This window comes from Manacus vitellinus, unplaced genomic scaffold (assembly GCF_001715985.3).
Source record: "Manacus vitellinus isolate BGI_N305 unplaced genomic scaffold, ASM171598v3 scaffold_1_pilon, whole genome shotgun sequence".
Lineage (NCBI taxonomy): Eukaryota > Metazoa > Chordata > Aves > Passeriformes > Pipridae > Manacus > Manacus vitellinus.
In genome coordinates, this window is record NW_021939396.1 from 7,329,427 (window position 1) to 7,352,269 (window position 22,843).

The 22,843-nt window shown below is 43.1% G+C and overlaps 1 protein-coding gene across 1 annotated transcript in view; it reads left to right on the forward strand.

The window, feature by feature from the left end:
• Positions 1 to 5: 5 nt before the first annotated feature.
• Positions 6 to 22,843, forward strand: part of KCNQ3 (potassium voltage-gated channel subfamily Q member 3) — a gene marked incomplete at its 5' end in the record, with an annotated part of 199,258 nt that continues 176,420 nt past the window's right edge. The window contains one exon of the mRNA XM_029959262.1: positions 6 to 106. Within this exon, the coding sequence (XP_029815122.1) occupies positions 6 to 106 (101 nt within the window). The remainder of the gene's footprint in view (positions 107 to 22,843) is intronic.

A 22,843-nucleotide genomic window follows, 5' to 3' on the forward strand; every position in this document is an offset into this window, starting at 1 on the left:
GCCGCCCGGTGAAGCGGAACCACGCCAGGTACCGCCGCATCCAAACTTTGATCTACGACGCCCTGGAACGACCCCGCGGCTGGGCGCTGCTCTATCACGCCTTCGTGTGAGTACGCGGTGCTCCCCGGGGGGATGCCGGGGGCTGCCCCGGGGGGATGCGCCCGGGGACACCGTTTTGCTTTATCATTCTCTGCGTAAGGCGCTCCAGGGGCTCGCTCCGGCACGGGTGTGTGTGGGAGCAAGGGTCTGATACGAGGTGTGCTGCTGAGCGGCTTTATTTCTTTCTTTTCTGTCGTCGGGTTTTCCAAAAAGAGCAGCTGCTTTTTAAGTCTGAGTTCCTGTCTTGTCCGTACCCCCACGTTGCCTTGGAGTGGCATTCCCGAGCCTCTGTGTCTGAGACGCTGGAAAAGGGATGCCAGAAAGACCAAGCTCTGAGCGGTTTTAAGGCTCGAAGTGCTTCAGGGGAACGCGGCCAGTTCAGCTCAGCCCAGAGCACCGCGTGTGGTTCAACTCACTGTTATAAACCCCGAGCGAACCGACGCCTTCAATAGTTGAAAGTGTCAAATGAAAACCATCGGGTTTTGGTCCGATAAGCATCACCTCGCAGTGCATGAAACCTGAGCGTTGCAGCGCTGTCAGGTAGAAAGTTACACTGACCACAAGTGAACTGAGAGGAAACAAACTCGTTTTGTGACATTCACAAGTCAAGTGAATGGCGAACGGTTTGCACTCCTAAAAATTCTGTACCTTTAAGTTTTCATAGGAAAAAATAATTCTGTGTACAGCATAGAATGGAGTTGGTAGAGTCCTCTTAAAATAAATGTGAGGTTTAATGTTGTGAATGTGTTTGAAAACCCAAGGGATTATCAGTGATCACGGTGGTACTGTTTTTCTTTGATGCTGTTAGGTGTGCAGAGCTCTATGTGACAGAGGATTTAAGCAGTGATTTCTTAAACTGGTTTACTTGGCAAAGTCAAACAGAGCTCTCTAGGCTGCACGGGCTGTAGCCTAGAGCTGGATCTTGGGAAGTCCTAATCGTTGGCATAGTCTTTGCACCTGCAAATAAACACCTTGAGTGTAGGGCTGTGATTTTTACCTTCAGGCAAATTTTTCATGATGTTGGCAAGGATTTAGCCCTGGACAAAAATTAAAATGAAATGTTCACTACTGGTGTGCTTCTGCATGCCACTCACTCATTGCTGCTCCCCCCTTTTCAGTGTTTATTTATAAAGTACATCTTGGGACACAGGTCCTATTTTCTAGATTAATTTCTATGAATATGCGGATACTGGGTGCTGTGACACTTTTTCAGTTCTGTCGCTCCTTTTTGCCACAGGAAAACTCCTGCTGGCAGGCAGGGAGCGACAGCACTTGGAGTGTGTTACGCTGGGAAGGCTCTTTGGTCCAGAGCTTGCTGTTCAGGCGTGCTCAGTATTGCATAATGCTGCTTCTTGCTGGGGGGAGCCATGTCTGGATGGAGGGGCACCCCTTTCATCCCGCCTTGGTCAACCCACACACACACTGCATCAGTGAGGATTTGGCACATGGCAGAGCACTGTGAGCAGTTGGCATTCCTCTGTGGCAACTGGGTCAAATCTGTGCCCAGGCTTGTGTCTGGATATAGGCAATAGGACAGTGGATATGTGTGGAGGGGCTCAGGTGAGCTGAGAGATTCACGTTTATTTGCAGCGGTATAAGAATTTCCAAGTTACAACGTTTATTTTAGGTAGCTCTCCACATGTGTGGTTGACCTTAAGATCCTTATGCAATATGATTCACAGAACAGGAAAAAAATCAGGATATTTGGATGGTTCAATCCTTCTTAGAAGTGGACCTGACACTGTGTGGTCAACTTCCCTTTGGTGACTACTCAGTCCTGCAAAACTGAAATGTGAGTCTGACCTGCTCTCACAGAAGTCAATAACAGCTTTGTTAAAATCATTGATGCCAAGTTTAATATTAATGAAAATGAAACAAAACACTTTTAGAAGTCCTTATCCTTAAAGGAAGTAAAACACAGAAGTCTGTCAGCTGAGCACAAACACCCTGTCTCTTCCCAGGACACCCCAGGGGGCTCAGCAGTCCAAGTTGGCCCCACTGGGTTTCTGTTCAGTCTCAGCTCCTTCTGAACTCAGTTGAAGTTGTGCAGTCTCACCTCAGTGTAGGATCAAACCCTACAAAAAGGAATCTGGTGAGAGTGATGGCAGAGTGTGCTGAGATCTTGCTGGCAGACTTCAGAGCTTGTTCCTGCCACTGAAGAATGAAGACCTGCTCGAGAGCAGAAGTGCTGTGGGAAACAGCATCTAAGTTGGTATCCATAGTCTTTGTTCTTGCTTTCAAATGAATTGTCTTTTAACCTTTTTTCCTTCTCTAAAGGAGTCCCTCTCGTGTTGGAGGTGCTGCTGTGACAATGTGTAGTACCATCCCAGCAGTCCCCCAGTGATACTTTTCACACTAGAACGGTTTACACTTTTCCTTGGGAAGGCAAGAGATTGCCTATCTTTCCATAAAATAGACAAATTTGATCCTGTGTTACTCTTTAGTAAAAGTCCCATTTTTCTTATCTTAGTGGCATGTTACACTTTGTCTCATCTTCTGAGTAACTGCAATAAATGCCATGCACTCAAAACTACCAGTAAGATGGTTGCTCTCATATACAAATAACCAGACAATAAACAGCTGAGAGCCAAAAGGGATTGCAGCATGGATGGATGTGATTAATTCCTTATAGATCCAAGCATTCAGAGATATTTAATGAAAAAATTATACAAAGGACTCCAGTGCTGTGTATATCCCAGGGTTTGGGAAGCTGCTGATGGAAGAGGGTTGCAACCTTCAGGACATGCCAAGGATGTTGTGTGGGGCTCAGGAAGGGGCTTTGCCAAGGTCTTTGTTAAAGCTTCGGGTGCTAGAACTTTTAAAAGGATGGTACAGATGGGATCTTGTTAAATCATCGAGCGATGCACATATGGCTGCAAAGGGGTCATGATCCCCTGTGTATCTCACTCCTATAATGTGCACATAAATAAGACTTGAGCAGTGCCTGTTGTAAACTCTTGCTTTAGTTCAGGTGGTGTTAGATCTACTGAAATGATTCAGTCTATTGACATAATTCAAGGAGAATGCATGAACGTGATCAGGCCCCACCAAGCCCTAGGGACAAAGATGCAGGGGAGAAAGGGAAAGGTTCCTGATGGCAACTTTAACATTCAGCTTTCACTGGCAGTGATTTACAGAAAGTAGCATGAGATACTTTCTCCGTAATTCTTCCTTCTTTCTTGTTCTGCAAAAGTGAGTTTGTCCAAGCCTATCCTTGGGGAGTCGTTCCCTAAAGAAGCTGACTCTGTTTCCTTTCCTATCTGAAAACATTTATTCTCTGGCAGCTCTACTGGACAGGAGATTTATGTATCACCCATGAAGTTCCGCTTTGCTGGGACACCAGCGTTGATGGACTTCTTGGCAATATGGCAATGTCTTAGTGGCATAGTTGGTAAGAGAAATTTGTTTTTCCTAAGAAGAATTTCACCTCTGTAAGGCTAAACTCCTCCTGAACATTTTCAATAAAATGAAATAAAATAAAAAAAATAAATCTCTTTTAACCTTTGAGGTATTTAATTTGGACATGTCTCTTGGGGGTTGCAGGTCAGGCTACAGTCTATCCCTGCTCTTTCCTGAGCTCCTGTTGCTGTAGGAATAACTGATGTTCCCATGAAGTACTGTATGTCCCTTTGTGTTAGGCAGCACAATATATTGTAGGAAACCCCTGCGGTTGTGCCTCGTGGGATGTGTACTTTGGACAGGGAGACAGACTCAAGACCTGTCCACCTTCACAAACCATCCAAATGCTTTATTTATGCACTGAAACATTAATGAATAGAATGAAGAATTGAAAATAAGTAAGATTTTGATTTTTCCAGTTTATTTTTAATTGTAAGCACAAAGTATTTGTTGGATAATGAACAGAGTCCAGAAAGATAACATAATACAGATCAAGTTGGGAGTTGCAATTTGTGAAAAATTTTCAATCTGACAAAGAAAATAGAGGCTGAAGGAGAGGTATCTAGGATATATTCTCGTTTTCATACCATCTTCTGAGACAACTGCAGCCTTTACTTTCACAGAAAAATAAGACCAGGAAAAGGTTTGGGATTAGATTTTTCTTTTTGGGAAAGTGTGCAATATCAGCTGCACTCTGCTGGTGCAGATCACCATGTGTACCTGCTGATGAGAGGGGGAAACCATGGGGAACATGAGAGAACCCTTCTCTGTCTGCCATTTAATCTTCTTTCAGTACTGCTTAATACCTGGAATAAAAAGAGGAGGCAGAGTCATGCGACCCATCAAATCATCAGCATTTCTGGGAAGCACCAGCGAGCACCTCCTGCATGACTGATCGTAGGTGTGTTGTTTGCAGAGAAGAGTGTCATGGGACTTGGGGAACAGGTTGAAGGTTTGGGGGCTTTCCATTATTTTCTTCTTCCCCCTTTGGGAGATGCTCTTTAAGACGTGCTCACCCACCTCCAGCCTGTGTGTGACATTTGGGGTGAGATGGGAACAGGTTTAGAATAAAAAGAAAGACAAATAGGAATCCTTCCTTGGCCTGTTTGGCAAGGACTTGTATCTAAGTGAGTCCCTGGAGCAGCAGAGCGAGCCTGGTCCATTACTGAGTGCCCTTTGCTTATGTGTTTGCCAGTTTGAGTTCTGTTTTAATTATTTATGCTAATTCATCATAATGCACAGATAAATATTCTGCAGTATACTTTGTAAAAAATAATGAAGTCTTAGTCATTGGAGACCTTACCACGCACCTCTGCTGTTGCAGCTCCAGACTTGCAGAGCTGCCCTGTGTTTGTGTGTGGTTTAAGGAGATGGGACTGTGCCTCAGTCACTGGGATCAGCCAACATGACAGGCTGTGGTCACCAGGGGTTTGTTGGGAGGAATGAGAAGGGGCATCAGAGCCTGGGGAAACCACTGTCTGGGTAATGTGAGTGGCTTGTGATTCCCAGCCATAGCTTTGGAGTCACTTCAGCAGCTTGCAGGTGCCCAACGCTTGTTTAAGCATCCAAACTACCTCTGAAATTACAGACCTTTGGTGAGAATAGGTGTGTTTTCATCTACAGCACACGGTTCCATGTTGCACAGGTGTGTGCCTCAGTGTCCTCCAAACCCCTGGGGATGCAGGTCCCTCAGCACCCTTTTGGCAAGTCCAATCCCCAGCTCAAACTATGCAATGTAGCCTTGTCTGGATGGAAGATCCACCATGGTCAGCAATGCATGAGGGAGGGCTTGACATGTGGGAGAGCATCAGGACTGCCAGTGTCAGCAAACACTCAGCAGCTGGTCTTTCAGTGCTGTCAGCTCAGGCTAGGAATAATAGCTTCTCAAAAAGAAGTCATAGTCCCTGGTGTAATGTCTATAAAACTGAACAGTCCCAAATTTCATCCATTTGTTGAGCAGTGATACAGCAAAGCCCCTCCAGCAGCCAGCAAATCAAGTTTTTCTTCTCTTTTATGAACTTGGTGTGAGAAGCAGCACCATCTCAGTGCCACCCCTGCAGTTCTGGAGATACTGCCAGCAGTTAAGGCCAGGACTAGACTGACTGCAGTATCTCCAGCCTGGACTGTGGTTGGAAGCACCACTTTGTTCATCTCAGTTTCCTCATGTGCCTCTGTTTGTTCCTCGCAGCAAACATTAGATCATGACAAGACACAGCAACGCCTGGGCTCCTCTGGGACAGCTGCTGGGTGGAGAGGGCACCTGGGTTTTACTTATTGTTTTAACCTGAGAGGGAGATTAGGAAAATGGTACAAAAAATGAACAGGGAGAAACTTTCCACGCCCATTTTGCTCATTTTGCTGTAAAATGTAGAAACACTCAAAACAAATTTAATGGGGAAAATAGTAACTAAAGACTATTAACAGCTGTATTAGAAAACTAATACATTTATATAACACCAGTCATATGTCAAAGTGTGCTTGAATGTATGCAAGTGAACATGAAGGTGCCCCAGCAATTCCTACTTCTCCTGAAGGTCACCTCAGAAGCTACTCACCCTGCACATTTCTGTTCTTTTTTTGGGACTCCCTGTCTTCAAATATCACTTGATTAAATCCTCTTTAATTATAGGTTACCCAGCATACAAACCTGTGCATGTATGTTGAACACGATTCTGTATCTCTTGGTCATCAGAAAGTCCTTTGTAGCATTGAGATGCATGTGCAATATTCGAGGACAAGGTCTGAACTAGAATAATTTGTATCTAATTTAACAGCTGTAATAAACTTTCTGATCAAAATCAGTCAAGTGAGTGTTGAGATCATTTATATCTTTTTAAAAACATAATAGATTGTTGACCTTAGACATAGCCAGGTAGCTGAGTGGCTGGGTACTACCATGATCAGCCTTGCATGGTATAAATAAATTATAATGTTTATTCTTGTATTTAATAATGGTATATTCGATTCTTCTATTTAATAGTGCCATACTCTCTTCTTGTGCATGGAACTTTACAGAAGGAATGGAGCCATGGAGACATTGCATCTGCTATTGCTTCTGGCAGATACTGTATTAAATAGAATAACTTAAATATTAATAGCTTTGGAGGGAATGTGGTCTGCAAGAGCTGTTAAGTGTATGCTGCCTTCTGTCTCAGGATGGTAGCTGGGAAACTTAGTGTTTTCTGTGAAGAGAGGGACACGCCCTGGGATATTTGGATTCATGGTAACCTACTTTGGAAAAAGGCACTTTGGGAGAACTTCCAGGCTGGAAATCCGTAAATTGCCTTCCCCAGCCTTAAGTGAGCAAACTACTTAAAAGTCTGTTTGACTTGGAGCAAGTGATGTCAGGAGGAACCTATCCAAGGTGGCACTGAGGTAATCCAAAGCAGAACAGTGTGACTGAGACTTGGTGCAAAGCAGCACTGGGTATCATCATCTTCCTCTGCACAACCAGCTCGCTGCTCTGTTCAGGCCTGGTGAGATCCTTCTAAGCTCCACTTCTCTACAGGATCCATCACAGGTCTTCATCCCTTCCAGAGCTTAACAGCCACCTCTAGTTGTAGTCACCAGGATAACACCTTGTCCTCCTCAGTGGTGCAAACCATGCTGAGGTGAAGGTTTAATATATCCAACGCTGCTAAATCTCAGTTGGAGAGATGCTGCGACCCTGGCATGAGAAGCCTCCAGTGTCTCTTGAGATGCCCTGTGCTCTCCTTTCTCCTACGTGCATTAATCTTGCCAAAGTCTTTCCCAATTTACTTTTTCTTGGGTGCTGGTCCATGGTGGTGGAACAGTTCAGATCCATTGTATGCCAGCAGTGTAGGACTCCGCATCCTCTGGGTTGGCTCTTGTCTTTTACTTTGAGTCCACACACTTTGTTTTATGTTGTGGATACTTACACCTTGCTTGTCCCCCCAGTTTTCAGAGCTGTGGCTGGGAGCTGTATGAATGTGTTTTGCATTACTTTGCCAACTTGTGTTAATTCGTGATTGTCATGTTGTGCTGTGTTTTAATCTCAGGTGCTTTTTATATTTACTTTATTCTGTCCTCACTAGTGTCTTGGTCACCTCCTATATTAGTACCTTATAATTTTTTTGCTAACATTCAATTTTACTTCTTTTTCCACATCATTAAGGAAGCATTTAATAAGGCCAGAACTAAGAAACTCCATTCAGCATTTCACTAAATAAAAACTCCCCCCCCCCCCGTTAATGCAATATCATTTTTTAGGACTTTATTCATATCTGTGAACCCAGTTTTTAATGTCATGGTGTTTCTCATGGTCATCTGAATTAATAGTAAAACAAAGACTTTATGAGGTACTGTACCTGTGTCAAAATTGTCCGCATTTCTTTTTGTTCAAACCTGAGGTTTTTTTATCTATTTAGTTCTGTGATGTGCATTTAATTGTTGTCTTCTTATCTCAGATATGTCATGTTTTTGACATGGTGTGTACCTCGTACAAGAAATTAATTCATTGTTCCTCGTACCATCCACCTCTAAAGCAGAGCTAAAGCAATGCTGAAAGCTTAAATGTCCTAATCCATCCAGGTCCTAGTTCTTCTACATTTTATAGAAGCCATTAGATTTGGGTTGTATCTAACTTTAGGTGAACGACAGAGATATTAATACTAAACCAGAAGACTCTTTACAGGGAATTCCCCACTGACTGTAAATTCAGAGTCTAAAATTTTCTGCTTTCAGTGGGGATGGAGGAGAAGCAAGTACAGCTGCTGAGGGACTGATAGTGAAATCCCCAAAGCGCCCTGTGGGGAGCTGCCCACCAGCTCTCAGCAGTGCAGCATCAGCTCTGCTTATCTTTGCTCCCCTCATGCCTCCCCATGCAGGGCTCAGAGCGTTTATGAGGAGGGATTACACCCTGAGGAGGGAATGTCAAGAGCAGCTGATTGAAATTGCAGGGGAATTAATTTAGGAAGGTAATTACACGAACTGGAATTTGCTCTTCTACCTTTGCTAACACTGCTGCTCTTGTGAGACGTGCTGGAAGAATTTCAATGCACACAGCTGGCTGAGGCTCCCTGATCACACCTCAGGCACCGTCTGCGCCGTGCCACCAGATGCACAGGGCCACAGCTCAGGACCAGCCTTGCTCTGCAGCTATGACAGCAGCTTTCCTCATGCCTAGAGTAGGCATTAACTGCCTAGACTAATTGGCAGAGCCATACCAGGGATGTTCCCAAGCAGTGACACACACTGACTGATAACACTGCTGGATGCCCTGTCCCATGGTTTTGTTCTGAGTGACTGAGCACAGATCAAGTGTTACCACAGACCTGGGACCAGTCCCAGTAGGAGTCTGAGTGGGGCTCCCTGCTTTGGAGACAGGTGAGGTCAATGATATGGACATTGGTCATGCCAGCTGGTCTCATGGACAGAGAGCAGGGCTGAGCATCTTTGGGTTACTAGAAAAGACGTAATTCTTATATATGAGATCTTACCAATTTGGGAATATCCTCCTGGGTCTATGCAAAAAGCCACTTTTTTGGGATAGAATCTTAAAATAATTTGGGATGGAAGGCACCTTTAAAGGTCATCTAGTCCAACCCCCCTGCCGTGGGCAGGGACACCTTCAACTCGAGCAGGTTGCTCAGAGCCTCATCCAACCTGACCTTGAATGTTTCCAGGGATGAGGCATCCACTACCTCTCTGGACAACCTATGCCAGTGTTTTATCACCCTCATTGTAAAAAAATTCTTCCTTATACCTAATATAAATGGACACTCTTTTAGTTTAAAACCATGACCCGTGGAATAAGACCCTTCACTTAGATAAAGACCCAAGAAATCCTAACCCACTGAAGTAATACAGGTTTCACCCTATGTGTGTATCCAGTAACACATTTTATATTCTATATCTTTTCTTCTTCCTGTTCATGGGACTTTGCCATGGCTTTTCCCTTTTCTGTTTCAACATTCCTTGTGCTGATCAAACTCCCATGGAGGTTCAAACATTTCACCCCCACATCTTGGCATATTAACAAAAGAATACATTTTTGTGGTACAAATCCAGGAGGAAGAGCCCACTGATCATTCATTATCAAGCTTCTTACTTGTGTAAAACATAGAAGAAGATATTATTAGTTGTGTTGCTGCTGATATTTGGGTATTTCTCCTGAGTTCGTCTCACTCATTATTGTAGATGTTGCTCCATTACCTTGTCAGGTTCTGATGCAGAGGTGGGATCTGACAGAGGCAGTTCCTGCTCTCAGAGTATGGTGCTATCACATAGTACATTGTCAAATACACTGCTTTTTTCAGTGTTAAATTACTTAAACGAACTGCATTTCCCTGCTTTTCCTCAGGGCTCGAGTGTCAGTCTCTCCACAGTCACAATGAGATCCATCCATCTATCACATTATCTGAGGAAGCTGTCTGGAATCCTTTTATAGATGCTAAAGAAAAACAGGAAATGGAACTTTCTAGAGTGCAATTAATCTCATTCTAAAGACAGTTCTAAACTAGGTGAGATTAATCACCTCTTGCAGCGCCTGAAACCTTCTGCTGACTACAAAGGAGACCTCATGTGACTAACTTAAATTTGGGTATTTGCACTGAAAACACCTGGGGAATGGGAAACTTTTTGCCTGACCTGAGAGGCAAGGATCAAAGCCACATTGAGACAGCTGAATTTAGACATGTTCAGTAGGTATTTAACTTCTCTTTATAGTCAGTGGAGATCTAGTCAATACAGTCAATGGATTTTTTGGTGCAATTCATCCAACCAGATGTGGGGGTCTGCTTTACATGAAGATAAATTACACCTTCATCTCTACTGAGCAACTCTCCGTTGCCTATAGCAGGAGCTGAGGTGACTTTATCTCTGGTAAATGTCTGTAGTAAAAGCCACAATCACACAGAAAAGTCAAACCTTTAAAGGCAAGAGGAATATGACTCATATTATTACATAGGCTTTTATTAATATTAGGCTCAGTTCTAATTCCCTTTCCTCAAGAGTTTTACATATGTGGCTACTTATTATCCCAGGCCATGACAAGCCTGCGGTCCTCCCTGACATGATGCCAAAGAACATATGATTTCAGTAGCTTTAATATCTTTCTCTAGTTGGGACTCTTGAGCTTACCTTTCCACTTTTTCCCTTTGTTCTTTGTTTTGCCATGGGCTTCATCTCCCTGAGCCCTCCCATAAATTTGCTATTGGTTTATGATCATAGTTGCAGTTGATCTTGAGGTCACACTCAAATCCAGACATAACTACCTTTTGTACTGAGCTTCAGATCCAAACCTGGGATTGACTCTGTTTTCCCTCCATCTTCTTGTGGCCATTCAGGATTTACCTGGGCACAGGTGTTACTGTGGTGGGAGTTTGCCAGCAACAGGCCAGCTTCCTCCTATTCCTGCATTTCTGTCCATTTACATTGCTTCTCTTGACTCTGTCTCTCAAAATTGCCTCACCAAATCAAAGACAGCACTGCTTTCTAGCAGGTGTCTTTTAGGGCCCAGAAAACACTTTGTGAGTGGTTTGGACATTGCCCTTCTGAAGCCTGTAACAAGTGTAAAAGGTCAATTTGAATGGCCTGTTGTGAATGAGGGTGATTGTGAGGGTCATTCATAAGCCCAGTGTTTTTTAAGTGCTACAGTTTTCTCTGTAAAGTTGGAGACTTTGAGATATGTAGGCACCACTCAGTATTTTCAAGGGCATGCTCACTTTCATACACCAGCTGAATCAGAAAACCAGCATAATTGAACCTAATACTGAAATCATCGGAGAACTGTACAAAATCTGGATGCATGCAAATGCCCTGACATAAAGAAGTGTTTTTGGGTGGTGGTGTGTTCCTTTTACAGCTGCTAGTTTGCGTTTTGCTTGTTTTTGCAGAAATACTGAGCCAGCAACCTCTTTTAGTCATGTCAGTGCAAATGTAGAGTAAATCTATTACAGTCAGAAGAACAATTGGATTTGGCTGTTGCACCACAAACTTGTTCTGGACTTACTACAAAATCTTTTCATTTTTTACTAATACTCTCTGCTCGTACCAGAGGCCAAGGTCAAGGTCCTGCACCTCTGGCAAGGTACTTCCCTTCTACAACAGACTTGTCCTCTCAGTAAGGTAAGCCAGCTTAAGGAATGAGATAAATAGGAGAGATGGAGATCCCCTGGCAAGAAAACAAGTGAACACCACCCTGTCCCAGAGCTGCCAGTATTCACACCATGGTGTTTGTCATGTTGGGAGCTGGTTTATATAAACACTTCCTTCCCTCTCTGCTCCTCAAAGATGAAAGCGGATTTTTCCTACCTCCTAAATCCAGTTATTTGGTTAACAAATCCAGTGCAGATAAGCTGGGGAAGTTAAGCAAGTGAAGCACTGTCTTTCTGCCCATTTCTTGGTGAAGGTTGTGTCTGATCTTGGAGTTGTAGGAGGGAGTTGACAATTACAACCATAAAACCTTTTAGTTTGTAGGATTTTAGAGGCCTCCAGTCCAGTCCCCAGAGCAGGGTTAACTTCACAGTCAAATCAGGTTGCTTCAGTCTGTATCCAGTTGAGTTTTGTGCATCTCCAAGAGCTGAACTACTTTATATTGTGAGGAGTGATAAATTTGGTTGCTCTTCACAGATATGTTGTTTAATGCATTTCTTATAACAGGTAGACTTCTAGGCCAGGAGTCTTCTTCCCACCCCACTCCATTCAATCCTGAGTATGCATGGGCAGAAGTGAGATGTAACATCTGGAAAGAGATGCTGGGCAGGTCAGCCCACTGTGGAGGAAAAAATGCTCCAAATTTTTAACTACGACGAGAGTTGTGTGCCACTAGGCTAACTAACACCAACACTGCCTATGTTTGCAGCACTGGCCCTGGGGGATGCTAGGAATAACCTTCGGTGTAATCAGTACAGGTAACGGAGAATAGGAAACCTTTCCCAATGACTTCTTTTTTTCTTTTTTTTTTTAAACTGTAATTTGACATTTCCACCAAATTTTCATTATTCAGAAGAATATAATTCAGTCTCAACTCTACAACTCCTTTGTACTTTCCCATCTCTTTCTCCTTGTCCCTCACTCAATCCCATATTCTCTCCTTCCCTTGGTGGCATTCATAGCCTGGTTACTGAAGAACAGCACCCATCACTGAATCATCCAGCTCTTCTTTGTGCCTTTCCTCAGCCTCTCCTACTTTGACTATGACAACAGAGTTCAGTTCGACTTAAAATCTGTGGACCTAAGTGCTGATATCAGGTTGACAGAGCCGACATGACAAATTGTCTCCTACTCAGATATAGCTGTATTTACCTTTTGGTCTTTTTTACACTTTTTTATTTAACTTATTGGATTTTAACATTGAGTTCACCCATGTCAGGATTAAAACTGTGCCTCAAATTCCCTCAGAGTAGGGACTCAATAAGAATTACTTTGTCCATATGGTGAAAGGTAGTTTAGGTGCAGGAATTATCTCTGAATCACCTTGTGTTTCATTAGTGTTTCTCTTTTGCTTGCACAGCTCCCTGATGTTAAATATGGCATTTGGTGCTAAGGTGCTTCTGCTGGGCCAGCCTGTGACTTTGACCACAGCCCAAAGTGAGAGTCCCTACATAAACAGCATCCTTGTAGGAGAAGAGTTGTTTTAATTCAGACCCACACACTTCTGAGTCACGGTTCCTGATCACTCTTTGCTCCAGGGGTGACGGTGGTGTTAGGGAAGGACTGATTTATTGATGACCTGTGTAGGTAACAGCTTTCTTGTGGTGACTCAGCTGTTCTCTCGAGAAAGAGGGAACATGAAGTGGAGGTGGACACCCATCTCTCTTCCCAGAAAGAGTACAAACTGAACTAATATCTGTTCCTGGTCTCAGTGGTAGGAGGAAGTGATTTAGGAGCATGACATACAGGCTAATCCATGATCTGCATGTTACTACATACACAGCTTGAGCTGTTGCTCCCAGAGTCAAGGTGATAACACAGTGTCCTAGTTTGAGATCCATTTGCAATCAGTGTTGATAACCAAGAAGTTAAAGATGGGAGCTCTTGGTGTGACAATAAGTGAACAACAACTTTCTCTAGCAATTGAGCATATAGGCAGGGCTGAATTCCTGAATCACCACATTCTTCAGCAAATGGGATGAGAAAGAACATTGCTCCCAGAGATCAAAGCAGGACATAATCACCTCCGAAACAACATTTTGTTGGACACCATAGGGAAGCTCTTCTGTTACAGAATAATATTTTACAGTTTTCTGGAAACAGTAACTCTAAAGAAAACATCATTAGGATGAGTGAAGAAAAGAGATTTTGAGCAGATGGAAATCTGTCTTCATTGGCAGTGCTTGTTTTCACTTATTCTACCATGAGTTAATTTCCCAGCAACTTGAAGTAGATAATGTGTTTATAAACCTTAATCTGAGTTCTCCATCAATGTTTGTTCCAGTCTACGAAGACGGGGAGTTTCTGTTATACTAGAGGGCTTTTTGATTGCATAAATGATGATATAACACGGTTGGAAGATGATGCAAGATAAATTTAGGCTAATAGGGGAACAGATATCTGCTGGAAGAATTTGCACAAGAAATTATCAATTTTCCACTTGTCATTTTTAAACCAAACTTGGAGAATTTTCTAGAAGACAGCTGTAGGCTATAGCTTTGCTGCAAATTATGGGCTAAATCAATAATTCTGCATATTCTTGACTGATGATTAGGCAAGACTTAAAGTTATAACTAGGAATATTTTTTTTCTAATTTAGCAGCAATAAGATAAGTAAATGAGAAATGAAGTAACTCAGGAAAAAGATATTTACTTATATCTTAACTGTATTGTTAACATCATACTGTAACATAACAGAAGCAGTAGCAGTTATAGTGATTGGGCTGGAATTCTTAAGACTAAATGTAGTTATGTCTTCCCTGTAAATATCTAAATGTGTCATTTCAATCTCCTCAGATGCTGGTATAAACCACTGCTGCAGGAGCATTGCTGATGTTCAGCTCATCCTGAAGTAAATGACAACAGGGATATATCACATCCTGATTACCAGTGATGATACCAAATAAATAGGTATCACTTGACTGTAATGGGAGATTCAATACATGGCTTACATATAGACACCTACATTACAAGCACTAACTTTGTGAGATGAATCTTATCCTAATCACATTGTTGAAGGCCTTGTGGGGATAATAACTTCACAAAGTACTCAGGCAGGAGGGTAGAACAGAGCTGTCCTTTTTGGCCCGAAGATGACTGCCCCAAATACAAAAATCTCATGCAGTCTAAAGTCTGGAACACCTTTCTCAAAACATGAACCAAGATCACCAAATTTCTGCAGTGCTGAATTCTGATTCAGTCTTGTACCTAAATCTTGTTGTGGTGCCTCTTACTGTCACCTTGTGGTGACCTCTGCTGATGTCCCTCAGGCATGTGCATGCAGAAAGTAAAGCTCATGTAGCATAGCTTTGCAGGACTGGGGCCAGAAATTGTTGCTGTTTCTCTGGTCAATGTAGTCCTTACATTAATAGTGAAATAATAATTGCCAGAATGTGGTGTTTTGTTTTTGTTTGTTTTTTTTTTCTGGAAAGGGCCCAATGCAATGTTATCCTATTCAGAACATAAATACCTAGCTGTATCTCTTGAGCTATTTAAAAAAGCAATTGCAATATGGTCATTCCTTTAGCTGTCAGCTCTGTTGAAGAGTGGGATGTAATTTTTAGGTGTCCACGCAGTCTCTTTGCCACTGATCCTGCAAGGAGAACAGATGGACCTGTCTGATGTCTACCTTGTCCAGAGGGAAAAAAGAATGGTTTTCAGCCCACTTGGTTAAAAAAAAAAAAAAAAGGCAGAGGAAAAATAAGTGAGAAAGCCCATGTTTTTTTACAATGAGACGAGCAGTAATGGTGCAGGGAAGAAGGCAGCAGCTGTGAACACAGTTCCAGTGACAATGACAAAACAGCAGCTGAGCTGGAGAAGGAGGCAAGGGAGATGTTGGACATAAACTTGCAAAAGGAAGAAGGAAGAGGTGTGACCCCATTGTGAGATGTAAAACAGAAGAAGAAGGGGAATTAAGATTACTCTTGTAGGTGAACATGTTAAAAGCTACTTAATGAAGGTGCTGCTTGTATAGAAAAAACAACTTAATTGCCCTCCTGGTGCTTTGGTGCCTGTTTCAGGCAAGTTGCCTGTTTTCCTCTAATTGCAGTGTCTTCAGTGTGAAACCTGATGTTGCTGTTGATCTACAGGGAGACCCCGTGTGCTCTGAGTGGGTTGAGGACAAGCCCAAGACCGGGGCAGTAGTGAAGTGTCTTGGCCAGGTAGTGGTGGAAACCAACTGTTTTATTGCTTGAACTGCTCTGCTGAGAGCTAGGGGACTGTGATTTCTGAGGTGTATCCATTGTCTTTGTACATGTCACAGTTGTCACTGTCACTTGGCAGCGCAGGGCTGTGAGTTCCATCCTGACACCCAAACAGGAGGAGAGTTAAACTTCAACTGTAAATCCAGTGCAAAGCATAGCCCTCAGAGCTGAAATCCCAGGATATTGTGGAAATCTGGGGCTGACCCTGAAGCGGTGAACCTCTCTGTCTCCCCTACACGCTCATGGTTTCGCTGCAAAACCTGAAGAAAGTCCAAGGAATAAACAGAGGCACGAAAGGAGCAGCATATTTCAGGCACATTAAATGTAAAAGAAAATAGGAATAGCTTAGAATCGTGGAGTCATTAAGGTTGGAAAAGACCTTCAAGATCACCAAGTCCAACCTTCGATCAATACCACCATGCCCACTAAACCATATCATGAAGTGCCACATCTACCTGTTTTTTTGGACATTTTTAGGGATGGTGACTCCACCACTTCATTCTCAAACCTAAACTTTATTCTCAGCACTCCGTTCACAGCACTGGGAGAGGCACATAAGTGGGGTGAAGATTTTAGCTGTTCTCTCGTCTCATGGCCTGACAGCACTTCTCTTCAATAAGTTTCAGTAAGTTTCTTTACTTCTGCGACTCATATAATGCCTTACCCTGCAACATGATATCAAACTGCAAGACCTTTTGTAATTCTCCGTTTATGGTTTTATATCACTTACAGGACATTGCCTGCAGGTTGGTGGTTTGCTGGTTTTTTGGTTTTCTTTTTAAGATTAGGCAGAGGAAAGTCACTGGCCTTGTTCTGAGTCAGCAAATCTAGCATAAAATCAGGGGTTTAGTTGGAGATTAATCTTTGTGTCACGACACCCTTTTTAAGCCCTTGTATAATTTTCAGTGGAGATAAGAACATTTTTAGCAGTGTGCAGTTGTGTGATAAACCCAAATGAATGGGAGGTGAATGTGATGGCAAAGGTTGTGTCTGATGTACCTGTGAATGTGTGTTTGAAACAGCATAGTACCACACAGTGACTGCAGCTATTCCTATTTGGATGTAGTAAGTGCTTTTTTACTAACCCAGAAATTATTTGTAATGTATTTATACACACTATAGAAGCATGTTCAGGGACAAGCAGAGATGAAAGCCCTTTGGGCTGTGCATCCTTGTACCTCCCAGATTATCCCAGATTACTTCCAGCACTTTTAAGTCCTATCACATTGCTTCCATAAAAACATCCAGCTTTTTCCTGAGAAGCTGATGACGCAAAGACACACCTGACCTCCTCAGTGAGATGCAGTCCACCCTGCCCAGCTGAGTCCCTTGTGCTGTGCACTGTCCAGACAGAGCACAGAGGATCCTTAGCCAGGCTGGGTCCAAGTTTGTACACAACAAGACACAGAAATGACAGTGATTGATAGCTGGGGCAGGTATAATTTAACAAGAAGCCGGTTACAATTGCTGTAATAATCAGTAGTCTCAGTGCTCCAGTATTATTTTTGTTTTGCATGTGTGGCACAGAGACAAGCCTTCTGCAAGTGAAGACTGGAAGGAGCAAAGTGCTGGATTTGCTGATTCTTACAGACTGCTTAGGGGATGGAGAGTGAAAAGGAGAATGTGAAAAAGTGGATCAATAAGTAGGAGAAGATGGTATCACTGGTGGAAAAGAGAGTGGTGTCACTCCAGAACAAGCAATGATTCAATATTAGTAACTGTTCTTTGAGAACTGAGGATTCAGTCCATGGTTGTTCTGGGAAGACATTGGGAAATAAAGGTCATGGTCCACTGGAGAGACTGTTCCCTCTGACTGGCCTTGAAATGATATTCAAAAGCCATCCCCAAAGCTGACATCCTCACTGGCAGTGTTTTCACTTACGCCACAGATTAAATGATTGAAAGGTCTAGTGCAAAGGGCAGCTCTGCTTTGTCACTGTTCCTGAGAGCGTGCAATCCAAGCCCCACCCAACTGAGGTGGGGCTCAGTGGTAGTGCAAGATGTGGGCACACAAACTGTGGTTAATCATACTATTTTCACTCCCAGGGAGAGAAGACAAATCAACTGAAGGCTGTCGTGTTTCAGGGCTGCTAATTCAGCTTCTTTTATATCAATTCAGCTCACCAGGAATGAAGGAGCTACCAACTTTGGAACCTGGGGACTGTTCTGCTCATAGTGCTGGGGAGAGCAGAGTAAAAATTTGATGGCATTAATCCAAGAACATGTGTTGTTTTATGGCTGGGTTCTCACACATGATCATGCCACTGGCTGTACTCCCATGCAGCTGGCTGCTCATATAGAGCCTGTGAGGGGTTGCAGTATTTGTGTCTAATACACCTTGTTTGCTGGGGCCAGTGGGGTTTGTGTTTCTGACCAATATGGAGGTCCCATCCATCTTTATTCTCACAACCATGCTTTTCAACCACATTTCACTCAGATTCATATACAAGCTCCAGGTAGATTAGGTGGATTTGTTTAATTCACTTAACCTGAACTCTGCAGGTCTCTCTTATTTCCCCAGGCCTACTGACAATGGAGGAATGGAGAGTTTAAGACATGTAGCCTAATGTGCTTCCTCTGCCCCCACCTGTGGTCTGTCTCGTCTGTGTCCTTCTTGCACTTCCATCTTTGATGGAAATGCAGAGGATTTAGGGAGGTGATCAAGAAGATAGAATTGTATAATACTGAGGTTTTCTTGCTTTTCTAGGCCACTGTGAGCTGTTGAGCAATAGCATTTCATGGCAGCTGCTGCCATGGGCTCAATATGGGAGATATATGGGCTAAATCATATGCACAAATCTCAAGGTGGATTGTGATCCTTCTGCTGGCAAGTGCTCAGCTTCTATATGTTGTTTATGTTGTTGATTTATGCAGACAGGCTGCAGTTGGCTTTGTTTTGGGCAACTCTGGAAAGCAAAGCCTGTTCCTCTGTGTCTGGATCCTGTATGTGGTGCTGCTGGGGGCAGGGAATGGGGACAGAGTTGACACAGGTGTTGGATGCTACTGACCTGTCCCGCTCTTGTAGGCATCAATCTGCACCTTCTCATCAGGCGGGTCTGGTTGCAAGGTGTCTGGTTTAACTGGGGAGGACAGTGACAGGGAGGAGAGATGGGCTAGAAAGGCTGGAAAGGGAAAGCAGATTTTGTCATTCCATGGTCAAAACTTGTTACAGTGGCATGACACTGATAACTGCAATTTAGGGGGCAATGGCTGAACTTTGCTAATTTGCAGTAATTAGGGAAGAGGGAGCAAGCAAGGAAAGTGGAAGGCCAGTTCATATGAAGTAGTACTTTATATAAAATATTTGTGTTGCAGCATCAGCAAGAACCTAGTTATGGTCTGTGATCTCACTGTAAATGCAGATAACAAACTGGTCTTTGCGCAAAGACCTTACAATTTCAGTGTAAGAGAGGAATTTACAGGTGGATGCAGAGGAAAAGGGGTGAAACAAGAAACACTGGCGGTACTCCCAGTTTGTCCTCAGCATAAACTGTTGATAATGTTGTATATACGACAGGAATAGATTATTTGAAGAAGGCTATTAGTGAGGCAGCTTCATGCATCTCTGCCTCCTCCAGCTGGATACCAAAGCAACAAATACATATGGGGTAAATGCTATAAAGATCTGTCATGCAATCAATAAGGGCTGGCACAGATCTGTGAAAACCGCTATTCCCAATAAGAGGCAAGGGAAAGCACAAGAGGAACCATGACTCAGGGGTACATTGCTCTGTCAAGATGGTCTTGCAGTGTTTGGGCTGTACTCCAGTATCAGTGCTGAAGCCCAGCCCTTAGTGGTAAAGCTCTCCTAAGGGCAGTGTGCTGTGCTTTGAAAAACATGGTGGGTGCTCCTAGAGGAGCACCTCTGCTCCATATTAGCTCCTCAGTCTTAGATGCAAAATACCAGGAGATAAATCCTGGATGAACCTTGCAGGGTCCAAAGGGTGGTGAACAAATGACCACTTTCTGTTGGAAAGTGTTGTGCCCCAGGAAAAAAAATCCATGAGCCCAAGTACCTCTGTCAATTCAGCTGCAGAACAATTTTCTAGAAGGATCCTTATCTCTTAATGCATTGGAGGTTATCCCTGACAACATGAACGGTAAGAAAAATGAGTGAGCAGCTCTGAATAGTATGTGCTGGAGGCGCTCAGAGAAATAGTGTCATTGCCATGTATCATAAACTGAGCTGGAAGTTGGCTGAATGTTCTGGTGAAGATTAAGTTAACTAAGAAAGAAACTGGCTGCAGAGAGGCCTGTAGTGTATGAATGCCAAAAATATGTTTCTGGCAAAGCCGTAAGACATTCTGCCTATCTTCATGATCCAGTTTTGTGTCCTTTGGCTCTGTAGCCTGACTGTTCCAGGGAAGAGCAGAGGTGGGAAATCAGAATTATAATTGTGCAGCTAATTTTAGAAATGCCAATATGGCACACCACTGCTCACTGGTTTATTTAAATCTCTGGCTAGAAAATTGCTGGTTGTGGAGGAATGAGCTTATTCTGGAGACACGGTTGAAAAACATTAAAAGCAAGCTGGATAAAATGTCTTTCTGATTTCCATAATTTCTTGTAGTAGTCAGCTGTTAAAAAACCAAACAGGTCCCTTCAAAAAACCCCAAAAGATTTCCAAGGTATAGAAAGCTTTTATGCCACACTTCTGACTTGGCAAACTGAAGAGGTACCAGGAGAAGCTGCTCAGTGTGTCTACGTACGGCTTTAACTTGGAAGTGTAACCATTTTAAATGTCACCACTGATTTCACAAATGACTCTATTGATGTTGAACACTTTGGCTGGATAACACACGTTATAAACAACAAAAATCTGGGCTTTTTCCTCATTTTGCTGTGTTAAGGCAATGTCATTGAAGCAGCCATTATCCTCCACTACTAAACACAATGTAGGTAGATGTTTCCAGAAGTACAGTACAATGATCCCTCTCCATGGATAGTAACTATCAAACTTATTTCCTGGTGTGTAATGTACTTGTACAAGCACGGTCACTGGTAGAAATTGGGACAATCCTGTAAACTCATAGACCTGCAAGGAGCAGACTCAGCCCTTCACATCTCAAAAGGAGAAGTTCCCAAGTTGTCATCTCCCCTTACACATTTCCTTCAATCCTCCTCAACCATTCATATGACTGCACCTCTCAGGCCCCTTTCTGGCTCTGGCAGGGACAGGAGATACGATGGCTGAGCCAAAGCAGGGACCTGGTCCCTCTCAGCAGTGCCACGTCCTTGGAGCCCCCCGCTGTGGCTCCGGTGCCTGCAGCCCTACCTGTCCACCATGGGCCTCTGATGGACCCAGGGCAGTGCTTCCTTACAAGCCTCCTCTGTGTGACAAGATAGTGAACTTCATGCCATTGTTGCCATGGCGTGAAGAGCTGAATGGGTGGTTATGGGAATGGTGAGGCTTTGCTAGCTGTTTCCTTAGGTGATGTAAGTCTCCAGTGCAAAGAATATCTTACCCAGAATTTTTATTTTCTGCTTAAGGTTGTCAGTGCTTTTTCAAACATAACATTTTCTATAAATTGATTTTTTATCTGGATACAATGATTTTTTTGGACATGAGGTATTTTGTTTGGGGGGGATGGGACTTTCTCCATTGCTTTATACAGCACAAACCCTTTGATATATGAGCACCTAAATTCAATGTAAGGTAGACTATTGTTAGCAAAAGATATTCGAAATTTGCTGGACTACCTGGGTGATATGGTTTGAAGCTGGCTCCCTGCCAAGTCTCCAAACCTTACCACAAAAAGTCCCCCCCCCAAACCTCAGGGAGAAGAGGGAAAAAAACAACCAAAAAAACCAAAACAAGAGAGAGACAGCTAAAGCAATATATATATATAAATATATTTACACTTATGTTACAGTTATATACAATTGAAATATATATACAATTTTACAAGGGAAAGGGAAAGGGAAGGGGGAAGGGAAAAAAAGGAACAAAACCAAAATAGAATATATATATATATATAATATATATATATATATATCTCCAAATCAGTAGACCAAGATCTAGCAACTAAAAGAGTTAGCAAAGAAATATCTCACTACTCTCCTGGGACAACCGAGGGTCGCTCCGGAACGATCGCCGGCAACCTCCGCCTCCCAAGGTCGGCAAGGCCTTACCAGGCCTCGCTCCCCAACACGGCAGACTCAACAGCAGGAACCTGCACCTCCAAGCCGCTGGAAGGAAGGAGAGCGAAGGCCTTCCCTCCTTTCTTCTTACAGTCTGGCTTATGTAAAAATTGTAGGGAATACCGGGTAAATCTGGGCCCTTCCTTGGTTACAAACTGGTCACCAAGGAAGGCCTAGACCAAACTACCACACTGGGGAACAATAGTGAGTGGTTACAAGAGAGGGAGAGGAGAGCCTGTAATGGAGCACACATCTTTCACTGCTGTGGTCTGAGTGATAACCAGGCAGGTAGAGGCTTGAAACAATAAACTGTAATTGATCTGTTGGGATTTTAATAAAACCTTTGAGGCAATAAAAATGCTTTTATGAAAAACAGGTCTGGGTATCTTTTCTAAGAAGGTCTTTACTGTAACTGCTGGTTTAAATGTTAATTATGGTTTTGTAAGGCATCTCTTCTCAGCAAGTGATAAACAGCAGAGGGGAGATTTGGTGTAGTCAGCCCTGTGCCTGTGAGATCATGTCCCTTTGGAAAACTCCATGCCCATGCCCATGTTCTTCTTGAAACTTGGACAGCTCAGGGACGATTTGTGAATCCTTGGGGTATCTACAGCATGTAGAGAAGCGAGGAATCTGTGGGAATGCTGTGTCATGCGAGCGAGGACTATTTATAGCCAAGGAAGCTGAAAAGGTAGATACTGAAAATAAGCAGATTGTATAAAGATCAGTCAAATATTGCAATTTCCCTTCAGATTATAAAAGAGCCTTTGTTAAAATAGAAAACCACAATCTTTAAGATATATCTGTATTTTTCTCCTTTGCCTGTATCTTCATGTTTGGAAAAAAAACAGGGATCTTTCTACACAAATAAGTTTCAAAGCTGTTGTTGC